The sequence below is a fragment of the Genypterus blacodes genome, unplaced genomic scaffold, assembly GCF_046128005.1.
Source record: "Genypterus blacodes isolate CSIRO-AG114 ecotype Tasmania unplaced genomic scaffold, CSIRO-AGI_Gbla_v1 ptg000122l_1, whole genome shotgun sequence".
NCBI classification, from domain to species: domain Eukaryota; kingdom Metazoa; phylum Chordata; class Actinopteri; order Ophidiiformes; family Ophidiidae; genus Genypterus; species Genypterus blacodes.
Window position 1 is genome coordinate 153,478 of NW_027466925.1, and position 17,424 is coordinate 170,901.

At 47.0% G+C, this 17,424-nt stretch overlaps 2 protein-coding genes across 2 annotated transcripts; one reads left to right on the forward strand and one right to left on the reverse strand.

The window, feature by feature from the left end:
- Nucleotides 1-35: 35 nt before the first annotated feature.
- LOC143010285 (actin-related protein 2-B) lies at nucleotides 36-4,325 on the forward strand. Its single transcript, XM_076162545.1, has 9 exons — nucleotides 36-256; nucleotides 1,437-1,547; nucleotides 2,102-2,260; nucleotides 2,365-2,494; nucleotides 2,569-2,705; nucleotides 2,781-2,930; nucleotides 3,096-3,241; nucleotides 3,609-3,741; nucleotides 3,842-4,325. Exons 1-9 carry the CDS (start codon nucleotides 209-211, stop codon nucleotides 4,010-4,012), a joined length of 1,185 nt encoding a protein of 394 aa, XP_076018660.1. The 5' UTR covers nucleotides 36-208; the 3' UTR covers nucleotides 4,013-4,325.
- Nucleotides 4,326-6,182: 1,857 nt separating this feature from the next.
- Nucleotides 6,183-14,564, reverse strand: rin1b (Ras and Rab interactor 1b). Its single transcript, XM_076162629.1, has 11 exons — nucleotides 14,421-14,564; nucleotides 14,115-14,229; nucleotides 13,865-13,937; nucleotides 13,681-13,772; nucleotides 13,403-13,575; nucleotides 12,996-13,274; nucleotides 12,352-12,901; nucleotides 9,570-9,878; nucleotides 9,337-9,468; nucleotides 8,232-8,401; nucleotides 6,183-6,506 (listed from the first exon to the last, which is right to left on the reverse strand). Exons 1-11 carry the CDS (start codon nucleotides 14,562-14,564, stop codon nucleotides 6,183-6,185), a joined length of 2,361 nt encoding a protein of 786 aa, XP_076018744.1.
- Between the last annotated feature and the right edge of the window lie 2,860 nt (nucleotides 14,565-17,424).

Below are 17,424 nucleotides of genomic sequence, written 5' to 3' on the forward strand. Positions count from 1 at the left end.
GGCCGTCCCTACATTCTCTGACCCCGCCCCTTACATTCCACAACCCCGCCCACCAATCTGGCAGAAGTACAGCTGCAGTATTTCTCCTTACCTGCCATTTTCGGCAGCCACCAAAATCACAAGTAGTGATATAACATTTGTATGTTTTTGTTTGTCTCACTCCTGTCGTGACAAGAGGAACCAGTTTAAGCTGTTCAATCATACGGGCATGGACAGCCAAGGAAGGAAAGTGGTGGTGTGTGACAATGGGACAGGGGTAAGTCAAATACTACAACTATACATATTTATTACACACACAGTTCGCTTAAGTTTCAGTTCTGCTGTGCATTGTTTTTCCTGTAATTCAGTTATAAATGTGGTCTCCAAGGTATGACACTGTTGCCATGTAACCTGGATATTTATCTTATCTTGTATCTGGCATTAATCTACACCTCTGTGTGCAATACCTGTGTTTTGTTGTGATAACATTAGAAATCAGAATAGCACAAGCAAGTTCATATGTGTAGCGCATGTCATATATAAGATTAAAGTTAATTTTACGTTTGGATCATGCAGTGGTGAACAGCGTAAAGCAGACCAGGGTGTGAATCTGTGTGCATACTACAGACTGACTCCACATCTGTCAGGACTTGTCCCTTGCACACACAGCCATAAATGGTTGTGACACTTGACAACTGAGCTAACATTGGACGAGAACCCGGAAGAGAAGAAGTTGTTCCTCAAAACTATTTTGATATGAAATCATCGCAACAGCAGTTCTGTAGTACAATGGAACAGGCAAATACAAGGTGTAAACCCAATCTCCAGGCAGCAACCAGCCAGAGACCTATTTTTGTCTTCACCTGTAGCCTCTGCTTGGAATGTATTGCATCCCTCCAGGCTAAGGAATGTGCGCACGGCCAAAAAGACAAGTTGAGACGTTATAATGTGAAGTCATGACAGGCAGAGAAGTAAATAGTCAGCACAAGGCCATGTAGCTGCTCCACCGGCTTATCATGAGGCCATATTCAATAATTCACATGCTTTTGTCTGATGGAATAGTTCACATGGATTTGAATATGCACGATCAGATAATCAGCATTATGATGGACATTACAATAGAACATGGGCCAGCTTTCTACATGCATATTAATGTTATTGCGCTGAATTACACTGGACTAATTTGAATGGGAGCATCTAGGCTCAGAGGTTTCAAGTGGATTCTTCTTGTGCTCACAGAGGTTTAGGTTGCAGTGTTTTTTATCATCCGATCATTAATTACAGCAAATAACTGACATGTTGAGACTGTGAACTGAAAGTTTTTGACATCAAGTGGGATTGCCGTAAGCTGATTTTAGTTTCAGTAGAAAGGAGAACTTCACTGCAACAATAAACATAAAAACTTTCCTTGCATCTCTCTGTTACGTGTACAAATGTGTCTCACTCTCACATCCCAGTTTGTCAAGTGCGGCTTCGCCGGATCAAACTTCCCCGAGCACATCTTCCCTGCCATGGTGGGTCGACCCATCATACGATCAAGCACCAAATTCGGCAACATCGAGATAAAGGTAAAGTTGCGGATCCCTCATTTGCTGAAGTCAGCTGTCATCATTCTGAGTCAGGGTTGTGATCCCGGGCGAATTCAACAGAATAAAACATGAGAATGTTTTCATTAAATTTCCATTTCATTTAAAAAACTCTTTTATGCCTTCCGTTGCATTATGTATTCAGATTCTACATGCTGAGTGCAGGGTACAGTGATTAGTCTGTGATGTATTTTCTCCCATTATACCCATTGTGATCCAATTTTCCATCTAATACATGTAAAATGTGTCTGTATGTTTAAAAAGGCTGGAAAGGTCAGACTTGTCCAGTGAACATCTGACCCACCTTTGCTCCTTGAGGTCTTCTTACCTCTGAGCTTATACGTATTAGTGTCTTAGAACTGCATACCTGTTAACTTCCTTAGACAAGGTCAAGCTCACGTAACCTGAGCCGTCATCGCAGTACAGACTGAAGCCAATCAAATCATTCACACCCTTTTATCCCCGTAATCCTGTCAAAAACACAAAGATAAATGAATAAACTTTGACAATGCACTCTGACTGATCCCCATACCCAGGACCTGATGGTTGGAGATGAGGCCAGCGAGTGTCGTTCCATGCTGGAGGTGTCATACCCAATGGAAAATGGCATGGTGCGTTCCTGGGAGGACATGCTCCACCTGTGGGACTACACCTTCAGTCCTGACCGCCTGAACATCAACCCATCAGACTCCAAGGTACAAATAAGAGCTGGGCAGAGCTGGGGAGAGAGACCAAAGACGAAAACTTGAATCTTGCAAAATGTTAAGGATCCAAATTTGCATTTTTTCGCTCCTCTAAGATCCTTCTGACCGAGCCGCCCATGAACCCCACGAAGAACCGGGAGAAGATAGCAGAGGTCATGTTCGAGACGTACCAGTTCCATGGCATCTACGTGGCGATTCAGGCTGTGCTCACTCTGTATGCTCAGGGTAAGAAAACTCACTCGCAAACAAGTAAATGATTGTTTAAAGAATCATGTATCAGGATTTGATGCTGTCTACAGGTTTGTTGACCGGTGTGGTGGTGGACTCGGGGGATGGTGTCACACACATCTGCCCAGTGTATGAGGGCTACTCTCTACCCCACCTCACACGCAGGCTGGACATCGCAGGGCGGGACATCACACGCTATCTCATTAAGGTGAGGTGAGGAAACGCTCAGCTCCGGGAGATAAAGGTCTTTTTACTCAGTGAACTTTGACCTTCTCACCATCAGCTTCTGCTTCTCCGCGGTTACGCATTCAACCACACGGCTGACTTCGAGACGGTGCGTATGCTAAAGGAGAAGCTTTGCTACGTGGGATACAACATTGAGCAGGAGCAGCGCCTGGCCTTGGAGACCACTTTCCTGGTGGAGGCGTACACGGTAAGGTGAAGTAAAGTGTCAGCAGTATAAATATATATATATATATATTCAGTCTAATCTACTTCAGGTTTGGCTGGACTGGAACAGAAATGCAGAACAAGAACACCACAGCAGCACACAGCAACAAAGATATCGTCAGAGTGTTTGTTTGTTTTTCTGTCTCAGCTTCCTGATGGCCGGCAAGTGAAGGTGGGTGGTGAGAGGTTCGGGGCCCCTGAAGCCCTCTTCCAGCCTCACCTCATCAATGTGGAGGGAGCAGGAGTGGCCGAGCTGCTGTTTAACACCATCCAGGCGGCTGACATTGACCTCAGGTCTGAGTCGTCTCCCTGCTGTCTTAACTGAAGGCCTGCGAGTAAATATGTGAACATTAGAGCCAATTTAAAAGTTTCTGAGATTTGTTCAAAATTCATCGTTAAATCATTAAGTATTCATCCCCTTATAAATGCTTTATTTATATATGTATATATATATTTTCCTTTGTTGTAGCACTATCATCAGTTATTATGCAAATCAAATGTTTCCGATATTAATATATATGGAGGGAGAGATTACAACATTTCAATTTTGTTGACTGGAATGTCCCAATAGGATTTTTGTCTGTTAGGATGATTCAAGGGTTCAAGAGGAAAGACAAGTGAAAGATCTCACTGCTCTCCTACTGTGTGTTTTTCTGTGCAGGGCAGACTTCTATAAACACATTGTGCTGTCAGGAGGGTCCACCATGTACCCCGGCCTCCCATCCAGACTGGAGCGGGAGATCAAGCAGCTTTACCTGGAGAGTGTGCTGGACGGAGACACTAAGAAACTATCGGTAAGGACAACGCTCATTTATCCGTGGCCTGTCTGTTGATGTAATGAGAAAACGCTTGTATGTCTTCACGTGTCTCTCCTCTCCTCCCACCAACCGATAGAAGTTTAAGATCCGCATTGAGGACCCTCCCAGGCGCAAACACATGGTGTTCCTGGGTGGCGCTGTGCTGGCCAACATCATGAAAGACAAAGACTGCTTCTGGCTGAGCAGGGAGGAGTACCTGGAGAAAGGCCTTAAAGTGCTGGATAAACTGGGAGGCGGCATCAGATAAAAACAACACTTTAAAGCAAATGTTAAGCAAAATATTACACATTTTGTATCGATTAGTCCTTCCATCACATCCTGGTTGCTCGGAAGGATGAAAATGTTTATTCCCTCGTTCATTTTGTGAGGCAATAGTGCAACACAGAAGCTAATGTTTGCGTTATGACTCAACAGGACTCCAGGCTGATAGTGAGGATTCTTGTGTTTTGATGCTTTTGTATTGGGCTGTGATTCACTAAGGTTATGGGGGTGATTGATACAAAAATGAAAATTTTTGCAAGTCATTTTTTAGTAAAAGTCCAGTCAAACTGAGATAATTTGTTGTGCCCAATAAAACAGGACCTTTAGAGTAAATTCATCACCCTATCCTGCCAGTGAACAACTGCACTGGCATTTAATTATAAATATATTTCTACATTGTTATTACATTAGTCCTGTTTTGTCCCGAAAATATCATGAATGCTGATTAAAAATGTGATTAAAAATATGTTAAGCTGTACAAGAAACTACAAAGCTGAGAGCCAGGAGCTGGTGTTGGTATTTGCTGCTCTCTAGTGGTTTGCGGATGAATTTACAGTGTTGACTGTCATACTACAACACAAAACCAGTTGTAACAACATTGTGAACAGATATTGCAATTTCTTTTTTATTGCGATACTGAATTACCTGACAAAATACAGTAATGTTGTGTTTTTTTTACACTGAAAAGAATTAGTGAGTTCTCCAAAGTGGCATACAAGGAACACATGCTGCACACACACACACACCACATTCGCAGAAACTTTCACGTGTACGTTAAATGAGAAAGCATGCAGTTATGATCAAAACACATCATAGTTCCCAAATGAACCCTCTCTGCTGATTAGAAATTCCAGATGTGTTGAAAATCCATACTTAGGTTTGATATCTACCCAACAAATCCAATAATTATCCTTTTAAATACACAATATGATTGACAACCGGCAATGTTAAACAGTCAGTTGATAGTGACGACTTGCAGCAGGAGTCACCCGAAACGTGGTGACATCATCTTTACATTCTACCATTCACCACGAGGTACAGCATGGATCCTGGTCTATAGGTCAGACTGTCCCATTGTGATGCAGTGTTACTTTACAGTACGGCTAAGAAAACGGCGCCAGAAAAGTAGAACTCAAGCAGTGTCGAAGATGTCGCCATCACAATTCTCAAAAGGATTAAAACTCTCCGACACGAAAAAAGGGTTTGAATACATTCGCAAGTCATTGAGTAAAACGGTTGCAGGGTTGTTTGCTTCGGCATCTCGGTCTCGCGGGCTGATGCTTTTCTTACACGTCCCTCCTACTCTCACATTACTCCACACTTTACCTGCCAAAAACACATAATAGAATACTTGAGTGAGGAGGGGGAGTCTACTTAGTTCCTATTGGTGATGCTAAAAATAAACAGCTGATCAAGCCTCACATGTAAACCACAAAATGGCCTCTCTTGTACTTACAGTGCCTATACATTATCTCTCTTACTTTGGTATTGAGGTTTAGTCTTGGCTGTGAAACGTCTCATTCAGTCTCAGGGGCATTCAAAAGTTTACATCCCCAAACCTTCAGCAACAGGAGCCCAGCTGAGGAGCTGCAGACTTTTACACATAAAAGTGAATTAATAAAACATCCAAGCGTGTTTCAGGTTTTCCCAGAGCTATACGATGAAAGGGTTACATCACTCAGATAGACATTTTGCCGTGTGCAGAAAGAGTTTTTGTTTCCAGGCAACAGTTTTCTCTCAGACTTTGTCTTTGGATTCATGCCGCCTCATGTTTTAATGACGTAATCCCTTCAGTGTTATAACTCTGGGTTCATGCTTCAGAATAACATCCAAATCCATTTATTACACATTTGCCATGTCACAAATAGTATATTCCTTTAAACCACCAGCCACATTGTGGTACATAGTACAACTTTTGGCCACGGTCCCTATGTTGGTCGTCCTCTGGTCTGCATATTGGTCCGTTTTGGGAATAGTTTACCTTTTAAGTTCTGCTTCTAGTCTTGAGAAGGGCTGTAGTTATTCGCAACATGTCTTGACCCACAACGAGACACAACACACCGCCGGAGAGAAAGAGACACACAAGAGAGAAAGAGAGAGAAAGCGAGAAAGACCATCCATCTCCTCCTCCTCCCTCCTTCCTCCATGCCTCCCACTCACTCCTCACACACCGACTCGCTCAGGTCCACAGCACCGCCTCTGGTAAGCCGCCTCATCTTGCTGAAGTCATGGTCGGTCCTCAGATAGGAGAGCGAGGGGCCTCCCTCGCTGTGGCTGGCCAGGTCCTGGGGCTGAGCCTGGGGGGGCAGGGCCCTCATCTCCCCACCGCTGCGCCAGTACAGAGTGTATTGCTGTGGGTCGGACACTTCAAAGGTGGTGGCACACAGTTGTGCCAGGGCCTGGCTGGTCTCGCCTGCTCTCCACTGCAACGTCCGCACCGCCGTCCGCTCCCCGTCCTGGAACAATATCCGAACGCACCTCTGCAAGGAAGGAGGGATGGAGAGAGAGGAGTGAGGCATTCATGCAAAACAGAAGTCAGGAGGATGATGGAGTGAGGTCAGAGGAGGGGGAGGAGAGAGGGATGAAGCCAGAGGAGGAATGAGAAGCAAGCACATAGCCTGATAATACGACAATACAACACAAAATGAGCCAAAACCACAGAAAACCACTCTTGGCTTGTACTTCCCACACACAAAAACACGAGGCAGGTCCGAGAGCGTTACATGAAAAGCATGGAAACTCAAATACAAACCCATAAATCCATATGCAGAATGAGCTAAAATAATCCATTAAGCTCCTGGCAAAGTCTTTCAGTGAATCTCTGTAATTCACTTCAGATCATACAGAAACTTCTGTTATCTTTGGAAAGAATGAAAAGCGACACCGGCGATTAAACAGGTAAGCGCTGAATCTATCTCAACAATTGCTACTCTTTAAACACTTACCATCCATTGTACTGTACCAAAGCTATTATATAATGTCAGATTTAACCACCTACAAACGCCCTCACAACTCTTTTAAACCACACACACATACACACACACATGCTGAAATCGTACTAAACAGTCTAAATCCTATAACCAAAAATCCAATCTGCAGAAACCAGGGAGAAATCTCTTGTGCCTCATACAAACAACAAACACACCACCCATCCTACCTGCACATCCACACACCCACAACTAACCTCGATTCACACACGCACACAGAGTGAGAGGCTCCACTGGAACAAATCAGCACCAAAACAAGACAAAAACCCACAACCAATTATCATCAACAGGTCTCCAGTCAACAAAACTTACAGAGTCACTGAGCTCCTCGCTGTCCGTGTGCATATTGTGTTTGCCTGCTTCGATGAGTAGATGCGGCTTGATAAATTTCATGTTATCTGACCGCCCACTTCTTCATAGCACTTGGCTCACTGATCCCCGCCTGTGTCAGTGGAAAATCTGGCTGCCGGGTGAGGTAGATGGGCTATTTGAAGCCAGGAGAGGCACCACGTGATCAGACAGTAACGTCGTGGATGACAATGCCTTTTCTGTGGCACCTGGTAGAACCGTTACATCAACCTGGGGCCGGCAGGAGAACGAGGGACGGCCGGTGGGGGGTGGGGGGGTGGAGGGGGGTGGGGTTAGGGGGAGGAGTAAGCCGATGTCCCCGGGGTCAGCGGATTACCTCTGAAAAACGTCTAAAAACTAATCCCCAGAAATGAATTTGAAATGTGCGGCACGCGAAGGGGAGGAATCCAGGAGAGCAACCTGAAGCTACACAGGTGTTTGATCTCTGATCTCTCTGAACACCATATTTATTTCCTGTCATCTGTCAACATAAGCGATGAGTTGTGTCAAAAATGCATTGACACTGATTCAAATCAACCCCCTGTCATTGGCTGGCAGATGTAGGACATTCAAAGAGATCGCCATCAGAATAATTAATGCCACGCCTGACCTCTTTGCGTGGATTATCGTTGTGGTTTCATTGCTTGCATTGTATTTGTGCATCATAAATAAATGGAAGAGGTTGATAAGGTAGCAGATACAATACATTCAGCTTTTAAAATCCTAATTTCACGTGTTCAGACTTGCCAAGCTATAAAGTCAAACTACAGGATCTGAATCAAGGTCCAATCTGATCGAATCCATGCTGGGATTGGTCTGATTGGAAAGGCGATGGCTGAGTTTGGGGGGGGTGGTCTAGAGGTCTGGTACCTGATTCAGCTGGTCCTCCTTTTGCCTCTGCGCCTCCCGGGTCCGTCTGCTGCTCCACTCCTTCAGAGCCTCCTGTGCATCCGGGGTCAGACAGCCCGAGAAAGGCTGGTCCCTCTGCAGGCTCTGGATCAGACACAGGCTGGCGTACACACTGGTCAGGTAGTAACCACCTAGGAGACAACAACGGAGGAAAATAACAGCTACAACGAGGCAAAAGTTGAAACACTAAGAAACTTTGCATCGACTTTTAACTGTGTGCGTGTGTGTGTGTATGTGTGTGTGTTTGTGTGTGCGTGTGTGATTTCGTAGAAGACGTAACTGGATTGCGCTTGAATAAATTTCCCCGGGGAGATGAAGAAAGCCGCATTCTATCATATGTCATTGTATTGTTGCGGCGTCATTTGTGCAATTCTTCATCCTCCAACTGAATTAAAGTGGATGATCACTGAGCGGGACACAGAGGATATACATCATCTTCATCGTCTCTGTTGCAATGTTGTATTCCAGTTTCTTGTGTTTGTTGTTGTATAGCTGCTCTGAAGTTGCTTTTGTTGTCGGCTGATTACGAGTCAATGAGTCGCTCCAGGACGTCACGTAAACTTGATCATCTTTTGCCTACAATTTCTGCATATGCTAAGTTTTCTTACTCCAACAACCCCGTATGTGACTAAAGCCAAAATACCTGCTTGTGTATTTTCAGCTAACGTGATAATTCATCTGATGGTGTGATATTAAACTCAAGTAACTAAAATACATTCTTAAACTTATTAAACATTAAGATTACAAGATCAAGACTGTAAAAATAATGGAATGGACAGTAGAATAGACTTGTCTGCCATGGTGCTGGCACAAGAATTTGTATTTGGGTATCACATCCTTTATGAAAACACGAGCGCTGGCACCGGTGCAATGTCCTGTGAGTGATGCATTGATATGCTAATGACCATGAAATCACTGTGTGAAAACAGCTACAGTATGATTCACTCCCCTGTGATAACACCAACAGAGGGGATGGATGGATGGATGGATGGAATGATGGAATGATGGATAGATAGAGGAATGGATGGATGAATGGATAGATGGATGGATGAAAGGATGGATATACCTTCTCCACCAAGCCAAGATGGCGCCAGCAGCTCCATCATGTACTCCACCTCTATCAGGGTGTGAGGCCTGTTACACTGAACAATCACGTAGGACAAAGACGGCAGGAAGTCATCCCAGCTTACTTCCTGTCCTGTATAAAGAGAAGAGGGGAAATGGACGACTCGCTACGTCCTGCCGGCACATCTGTATCACGTGTCTGGTTCTGCAGAAGAACTCACCGCACACACTTACCCTGTGAGGAGCCCATGGAGTTGTGAACGCATTTGCACACTTGCAGCAGCAGGAGCACCTTATCGATGGGCGAGTGTGTCCTCTGCATCTGGACAAGCTTCTGCTTGACCCTGTCCACCTGTCGGTTGTCCGGGACGCCCGTCCGCACGCCGAGCCGCTCCATGGCGCCGTCACCTTTCAGCTGGAGCAGGTTCTGGCTGAGTCGCTGGCTGGAGCCGTCCTGGCTGTGCAGCGCCACCAGGGCTTGATCCAGGAGGGACCTGAGAGGCCTGAGGACGCAGGAGAACATGGCCCGCTCCAGCGCCAGGTCTGAGGGGACAGAGAGGCGTTAGACTGGGCCGGTTCAGAAGCTCGGTGGATTGCATATCAGGTGGTTGTTAAGGCATAAGTGGTTGATAAAGTTCCTGAAAGCTGAACGTAAATATAAATGTAAATACCTCATTAGGTAACTTTATGACAAGTATATAAAATGTATGAGTGAAGGTTTCATCTGGTTCTTACAGTCGTCTGGAATGTAAAGATCAATCACATCGATCTTATGTAACTACAGACAACGTGTTGTACAACTAAGCTAGTAAACGGTAGTAAGGGAGTACAACTTTTAAGTTTGTAAACATAGTACTTTAAAACAGTAAAAAAGGAAATTCAGATTAAATATACTCCCCAAAAATACTTAGTACTGATTGATCTTATGTTCTGGCCAATGTCTTGTTTCAACAGACAAATGCCAACTAACAGCCCGGTGCTTTTTGCCTCCCTTGTGTTCATTCATCTCTAGTCATTACTGAACTTTTCGCCTCTTGGTGACTTTTTCCTCATCTTCTTTCGCTGGGTCGGGCCCCTTTCATGTGTAAAGCCCTTTGAATAGCTTTATGTGATAGTGGCCTGTTAGCATACTGTGCATGGACAGAGTTAGACGATGATGAGCCAACACACAGTGGAGGGGGTGGACACATAAATACTCACACAGACGCATTAGAATCGTACAGGCAGGAATGATTGACAGGTGATCGCATAGCCGAATGAAAAAGCAACAAAAAACTTACACTCATCCTCTGCCACAGATGACAGTACGGCACAGATGTGTAAGTGATGAACACACACACACACACACACTCGTGAAGGCAGTGGGCAGCCCTGACTAAGTGGCTGAATCTCTTATGCACATTGTTTTCCCCTCCTCATCCTCTCACCCTCCTTCACTACTCCCCTGCTGTATAATTGCCCCCCCCCCTCCCCATATATCTTACTATATAATTTCCCCACGTGATTAATCATTTACAGTGCACCCTCCACTCTCCTCCCGCCTCCCCCAGCACGCCTCCATTACTCCATTACAGCCTGACGTGTAACGCGATTACAGGATCTCGTGTCCGACCTCGGCCCGTATTTATAGCCGTTACTCCAAAGATCTGTAACTGATTACATTTGCAAAGTAACCTTCACGGACCTGCCTATTTCTATACCTCCCTCCCTGCCTCCCTCCCTCCGCTGAATCGTGCTGCTCTCGGAGTGAGCGTGGCACTGTGATATCTTTTTATGATAAACGAGGGGGAGAGGGAGAAAAAAAAAAAAAAAAATGCAAATGCCTCCCACCGACGCAGCCAGAAGATAAATCAGAGTCGGAGCGCAGGAAGGCAGAGCCACGTACGCCGGCCCAACGCTCTCCCCTAAAGCCTCTGCACTGCCAGGCAACCATCTATCATCGCACATTAACACACACACACACGCTAAAAGAATCCCAAAAAGAAAAAGCCTACGCGCGGGAGTGTGTCAAAAGATCTTAGTGCATTACTCCCCAATCCTTCCCAAAGTAACACCCTGCATTGTCTTTGCAGTAACGGGAGGAATCACACCCTGAATGTGATAGATGTGAGACGCGGGGCTTTCCTAATGCTGTTTGCTAAATACCACAGACAATATGAGCTCCAGTGAATGAGGCTCACCCCCACGCAAACTACTTTGTGTTGACAGCGCCTTTCACCGCAGCCTGGGCAGCCCACTATTTATCAGAAAACAGGCCGTCTGTTTCCATAGACCTGCGTCCTCTGCCGCTGCGATCTATTGATTCAGTGTGTTCTACTCTTTGTTTTTGTTCCCTTTCTCTCTCTCTCTCTCTCTCTCTCTCTCTCGCTATCTCTCTCCAGCGTCTCCTGCCGCACAACGTCGCCGTCGCCTTCTTTTCATCTAGCCCAGTCTGCTAAACTTAAGTGATCCCCAGGCGGATGCCGTCACTGATGAACACATGAGAGAATTCTAATGAAATGCGAAAGGAGCGGTCCAGCTCTCCTGTGACAGCCAACAAATTAATTCTCCACAAAAACAACCCCACAATTTGGCTGCAGCAACCACTCACATCTACAAATGACAAGTTGATGATACATCCTCTACTTCTCCTGCCTGACAGGCTTGCGATTCATTGCAAGATCTGACATTAAACTTGATATCGTGTAGTCTGACACAGATAAACATTACATCATCACATGCTGTGAGAGACTGCAGATACAAACAGTCGCTGCGAAGAAAGAGCCAAATCATTCAGAAATCAGATTAGAATTAGGTCAAATATACCACATCTTTGTGTGGATTGACGCCAAAGCTGTCTGTGATAAATGAGTGAAATGTGTATTTGTGATTTAGTAAAATGTCTCAACAGGCAGCACAAGTAGAGGAAACACAAACTGACCCTGAGACCAGAATGTACTTCAGTTTGAGGTCAGTTTCGTTGGCCATTGATCAGTGAATTAAGAGAGTAAACACGTTTCCTAGGCTCTTTGTTTACCTTTCTCATTGTCTGGCACCAGGGTGTCAATGGGAGGCTCCAACTCTCCACTGTCCAACAGGCAGCACCTGGCCTGGGACAAAAACAGGCGCAGACCCTGCAGGAGCTGCACAGAAGTCACACGTGATGAGGAGGAGGAAGGTGGCGACGAAGAGGACGCCAGGGATTTGAGCAACTCCCTCTGTGTCAGCAGGAAGTCCTGTATCATGCCCCCAAAGGTCGAGCGCCGGTCCCTGGACAGCTCCTCCACTAGGCGAGTCAGCCGCTTGTCGGGAGCGAAGAAGCACACAAAGGCCTCGCTCATGCGGTGCATCCCGCCCCGGCCTCGGGAGCGGACCAGGGGAGGGCGCTGGTGGGCGTACGCTCGAGACTGGGCCATGCTTTCTGGGTCGGAATCCGAGTCGAGGTCCTCGTCCAGGCTGCTGAAGGAGCTGCTGCTGTCCAGCTCGGCCAGGCACGGAGCAGGACGGCGCTCCAAGGCCAACGCTGCCACCGTGATGGTCGCCTCCTGCCCTCGGGGCCGCAGAGGTTCCTCCACTGTTGCAGATGTCTGGACCAGAGGAGACGCATTGAGTTACTGTGGTCAGATGTATGTGAAAAGTGTGAGCAAGGCCTGAGTTATACATGAAGACACTCAAACCTACTTGTGATGTAACAGCCATCATGTCGTCTTCCTCTGTAGAGCCAGGCGATACGGCGGGTGTTCTCCTCAGCACGCCGGCCCCAGCGTGAACTCTCCTCGAGCTCGCACCGGCCTTCTGCAGCCTCTCAGACCTGTCGGGCTCCTCCACCGATGGGGGAGGCGAGAAGGAGCTCACCCCCTCCAGAGATAAATTCATGGAGCACTCAGAGAGCCGGAGCCTCATGCTGCGCTTGAAGCGGTGCCGTTTGTTGGAGGCGCTGTGGTTGGGGGTTTGTTGCTGCTACAAGATAAGAAATGGTGCGTCGCCTTGTAAGATCCACAAGCCTGTTCAGTGTTTATTGGGATTAGACTGAGGTGTAGTGGAAGATGAAGAGTAGTTATACTAGCAGTCGTATTGGACCTACTGACCTTGCAGACCTCCAGCTGCAGGAAGAGCGGGTTGATGAAGCAGAGCTTGCCTTGTCTTCCGTGGGTAAAGCGATCGTGTGTCACCCCTGTCTGGCTCTGGCTAGCACTTGTGGATGCGATCTGGTCCACTGGTCCATTTTGGATCTCAGAGGCACTTGGCGAGCTCCAGAAGTCTTAAGGAGAATCAGGAAAACAAAGAAAAACTAAGTAAGCCCGCAAGTGCCAAAGCAGCTACTTAGTTTGATGTGGTTGGGGGTCCGCGATCGTGGTCACTGCACCTTGTGCCATGTGTGAGATGGCCTCCAGCTGCCGGTGGGTCGTGGCATTAGCGATGGCCTCTGGCAGCTGGAGCGGGAAGGGCAACACATCCCTTTAGACGGAAAAATAACCAACATATGTGAAAATGACACAGCAGGCGCACGTGGGAGCAAGCTTGAGATGCAGTTTAAACCAGTTTGATACCTGCTGATACAGTAAAAGGCCACCAGGCGACACAAGTCGGGGAAGCTGAGTGCAGAGCTCTCCAAGGCGAAGGCTGGTGGCAGAACAGACAGAGTTTGACTGAGAGCTCCTAGAGGCAACGGGGCGATTTAACAGGGAATATGACAATTCCAAATAATGTGGAGCATCTGTCCCACTTCAACCCAACAGTTGTATGAAGTGCCACTGCGCAGACAAAGTGTGTGGTAGTGTGTACAGGTTTGATACTCACTGGAGTCCTCCTCACAGATGAAGCACTCCTTTACCGAGGAGGCACTCCTGTCCGCTGTCACCCTCAAACACAGCACTTTCCTCTGGCTGGCGCTGCATTTACGCACCAAAAACGTCTGCAAGCACCGAGAATCACCACAGATGAAGAAGAAGGTTATATCATGATGTATGCATGTAAAAGCTTATACCAAATCCACTCACAACATGACTTTAAGCTAAATGCGTGACAATCAACATAATTTTGTGGAAATGTCATCACTGATTTAACGCTTTGGCTCATCAACAGGGCGATCTAATTGGTCCTCACCCCGACGGGCTCTCTCAGCAGGATGTAGATGGCAGAGTCCTGATTGAGCGACAGCTGCAGCCAGACCGGGTGTGTGAGGAGCAGACGTTCCAGCACGCTGAAGACCCTCTGCGAGCCGCGCTGGGTGCTTCCCACCTCCTGCATCTGCAACCAAATCAGTTTCAGTCACTGAGACCTTTACCAGTCACACACACACACACACAATTATCTCATTATTATAGTATGACAAGCACAAAGGAGGAAGAAAAAGGAGGCAGAAACAGAAGTAAACAAAGAATATGGAGGCAATTTTGTGCGTTAAAATGCAGCGCAAATCTCCACAACATATTAGTGGAGGGAAACAGGATCCAGCAGTTTCATTCTGAGGATGAAAATGATGAAACATAACAAAGCCTAAGATCAAATCCTACAAATCAGGTATGCAGACGACCAAAATCAGATTGGGCCATATTATGTCACATATGAGAGAGCAAAGGTCATCGGTCATTGGCCCTAAAGTTCATGAGTGTGAGTTGTTTGTGGTATCTCGCTCATCCTTCATCACTAAAGTACAGATGTGGGCGTGGCTTCCTAAGCACTACGAAGTAAACAACATCCTTCACTCTAACCTCCGCTTGTTTTGATTATTTTTGGATAAAACTGCCCTTTAATGTTGGCGATCAATCAGACTTAGTTTCTGCACTCCCTCTCTCTCTCTCTCTCTCTGCCTCTCTCTCTCTCATACACACTCACACATGGACACACACACACGTTGGCTTGCTGCTGGATGTCACACTGTGTGGGCTGCCGATGAGCGTTTTGCGAGCGTAGCAGCAGATGGTTGCCACAGCAACCTGGGCCTACACATCCTACCAGGCTTTCCCACTCAGCGGAATGCTGGTGCTACTGACAAGTTCAGACACACACACGCGCGCTGCTCAGGTGCGTGACAGGTGCAGGGGAGTGTTGTTTTTTTCTGACTTACATGGAAAAAAACAACAACAAAAACACTAAGGTGATGTCAGTAATAACCTGGCTACTTCCTCCCTCGCGTTGCATCATTAAAGTCTTTCAAATCAATCAAGATCCAGCAGAGTGTTTCCGTGCCATCACAGGAAGAATTACAGAGATTGTTTTCATTCAATAACACATTTAAATCCATCGCATTTTTTCTTCGGCTCTTGCTCCCTGTTGCATAACGCCCGTCTCCTCTTCAGGGACGTCAGTAGGCTGGATAGTATACTGATCTGCAAGCCCATTAACGCTAAATAGTTAAGAGTGTTAATGGCGTTGGGAATGAACTATAGGGGGGAGTGTTGTGTAATAACCACAAACCGGCTTTGGGAGAACTTTGCCGAAACTTTTCTGATTTATTTGACATTGAGGAAAGATACAATTATAGCCGCAGAATGGCTGACTTGTGCACTTAGGGGGGGAGAGCGAGAGAGGGAGGGAGGGGGGGAGAGAGAGGTGGGGGGGAGAGAGAGGTGGGGGGAGAGAGAGAGGGAGAGGGAGAGAGAGGGAGAGATGGAGGCGGGAGAGAGAGAAAGGGGAGAGTGAGGGAGAGAAAGTGGGAGAGAGAGAGAGAAAGAAGGAGAGAGAGATAGAGGAAGAAGGGAGGAAGGGAGGGAGGGAAAGAGAGGTGGGGTGGAGGGAAAGAGAGAGGGAGAGAGTGAGGGAGAGAAAGAGGGAGAGAGAGGGAGGAAAAGAGAGGGGGGAGGGGGGAGAGAGAGAGAGAGAGAGAGAGAGAGAGAGAGAAAGAGGGAGAAAGAGAGTGAGAGAAAGAGAGTGAGAGAGAGGGAGAGAGAGAGAGGGAGAGAGAGAATGAGGGAGAGTGACGGAAAGAGTGAAAGAGAGTGGGAGAAAGAGAGAGGGGGGGAGAGAGAGAGAGAGCGAGAGCAAGACCCAAGTGTTTCACGAGCCATTTCCAGGTCCACCTTACATAAAACGCATTGCTGCCCACACACGCACACACACACGCAGGCACACGCACACACACACTCACGCAAAGAGACTCTTATGTAATTCCCTCAGAGATGGAGGGAGACGGAGAAAGAGGAAAATAAGAAATAGAGCGATGGGAAGATAAAGTGCTGAGGCAGAATATGAATGCTGGGTAGCAGACTGGGAAGTAACTAGCGGCATCATGACGCACACATATAACAAGGTGTCTCTTTAGCCCAGGGGGGCAAACCCCCGCCAAACACACACTCACTGTGCGCTGGGAAGTCGCAGGAATTGGGAAAACCCCAAATTAGCGCCTTATGGGGCTGTCAGCAGCTCTCCCGGGAGACAGACCGAGGCGCTTAGGCAGGGAATGCGCAGTCAAAAGTGGGGCGAGGATAATGGAGGCAGCGCCAGGAATAATTCATAATGTGTCGTTTAATAAGGGAAGCCTGAATTTAGTCTGCGCGGGGAGTTTTGATGGCAGACAAGGGTTAAAAAGTGGACAGAAGGACCAGTAAGTCAAACACTAACACAGGACTGCCCCCCAACAAGCCATATCTGCTCCTTGCCACCTGCAGAACTTCGGGCCACGTGACGCATCAGCGAGGCAGACGGAGAGCGGAACAGGTGGAAATCCATCTGCAGCTCAGCGTCAGTGAGACGGAGGAGCTGATTGTGGAGATCCAGAAATAAACCGGTGGCAGGCGAAGGAGGGGAGGGGGGGTAAAACCAGAAACAGACCAATGTTCGCCTCTAGAAGGTTCTGGTCTCTCACAATGGTACTAATTAGTTAAATGCAGTGCTGATGAATGAGGGCGATGCACACTTGTGGTCTAATTTGCATGTTTCCGGGCTGTTAATTAGAGTGTATGCTTTACATTACTGCCAGCCGCAAGTCCACTGCTGCTGCTGTGTTGGATGTAATCCAGGAGTCACGGCGTAATGATGTGGTGGCGCATTGCTTTCTCGCTCTGGCCACTTTGCCTCAAGCTGCCTCCATCTCCATCTGCTTCAATTTACAGTAGTGATCACCTACGTCTCCCAGAATGGCTGTAAGCGGCCTCCAGAGGACACGCGT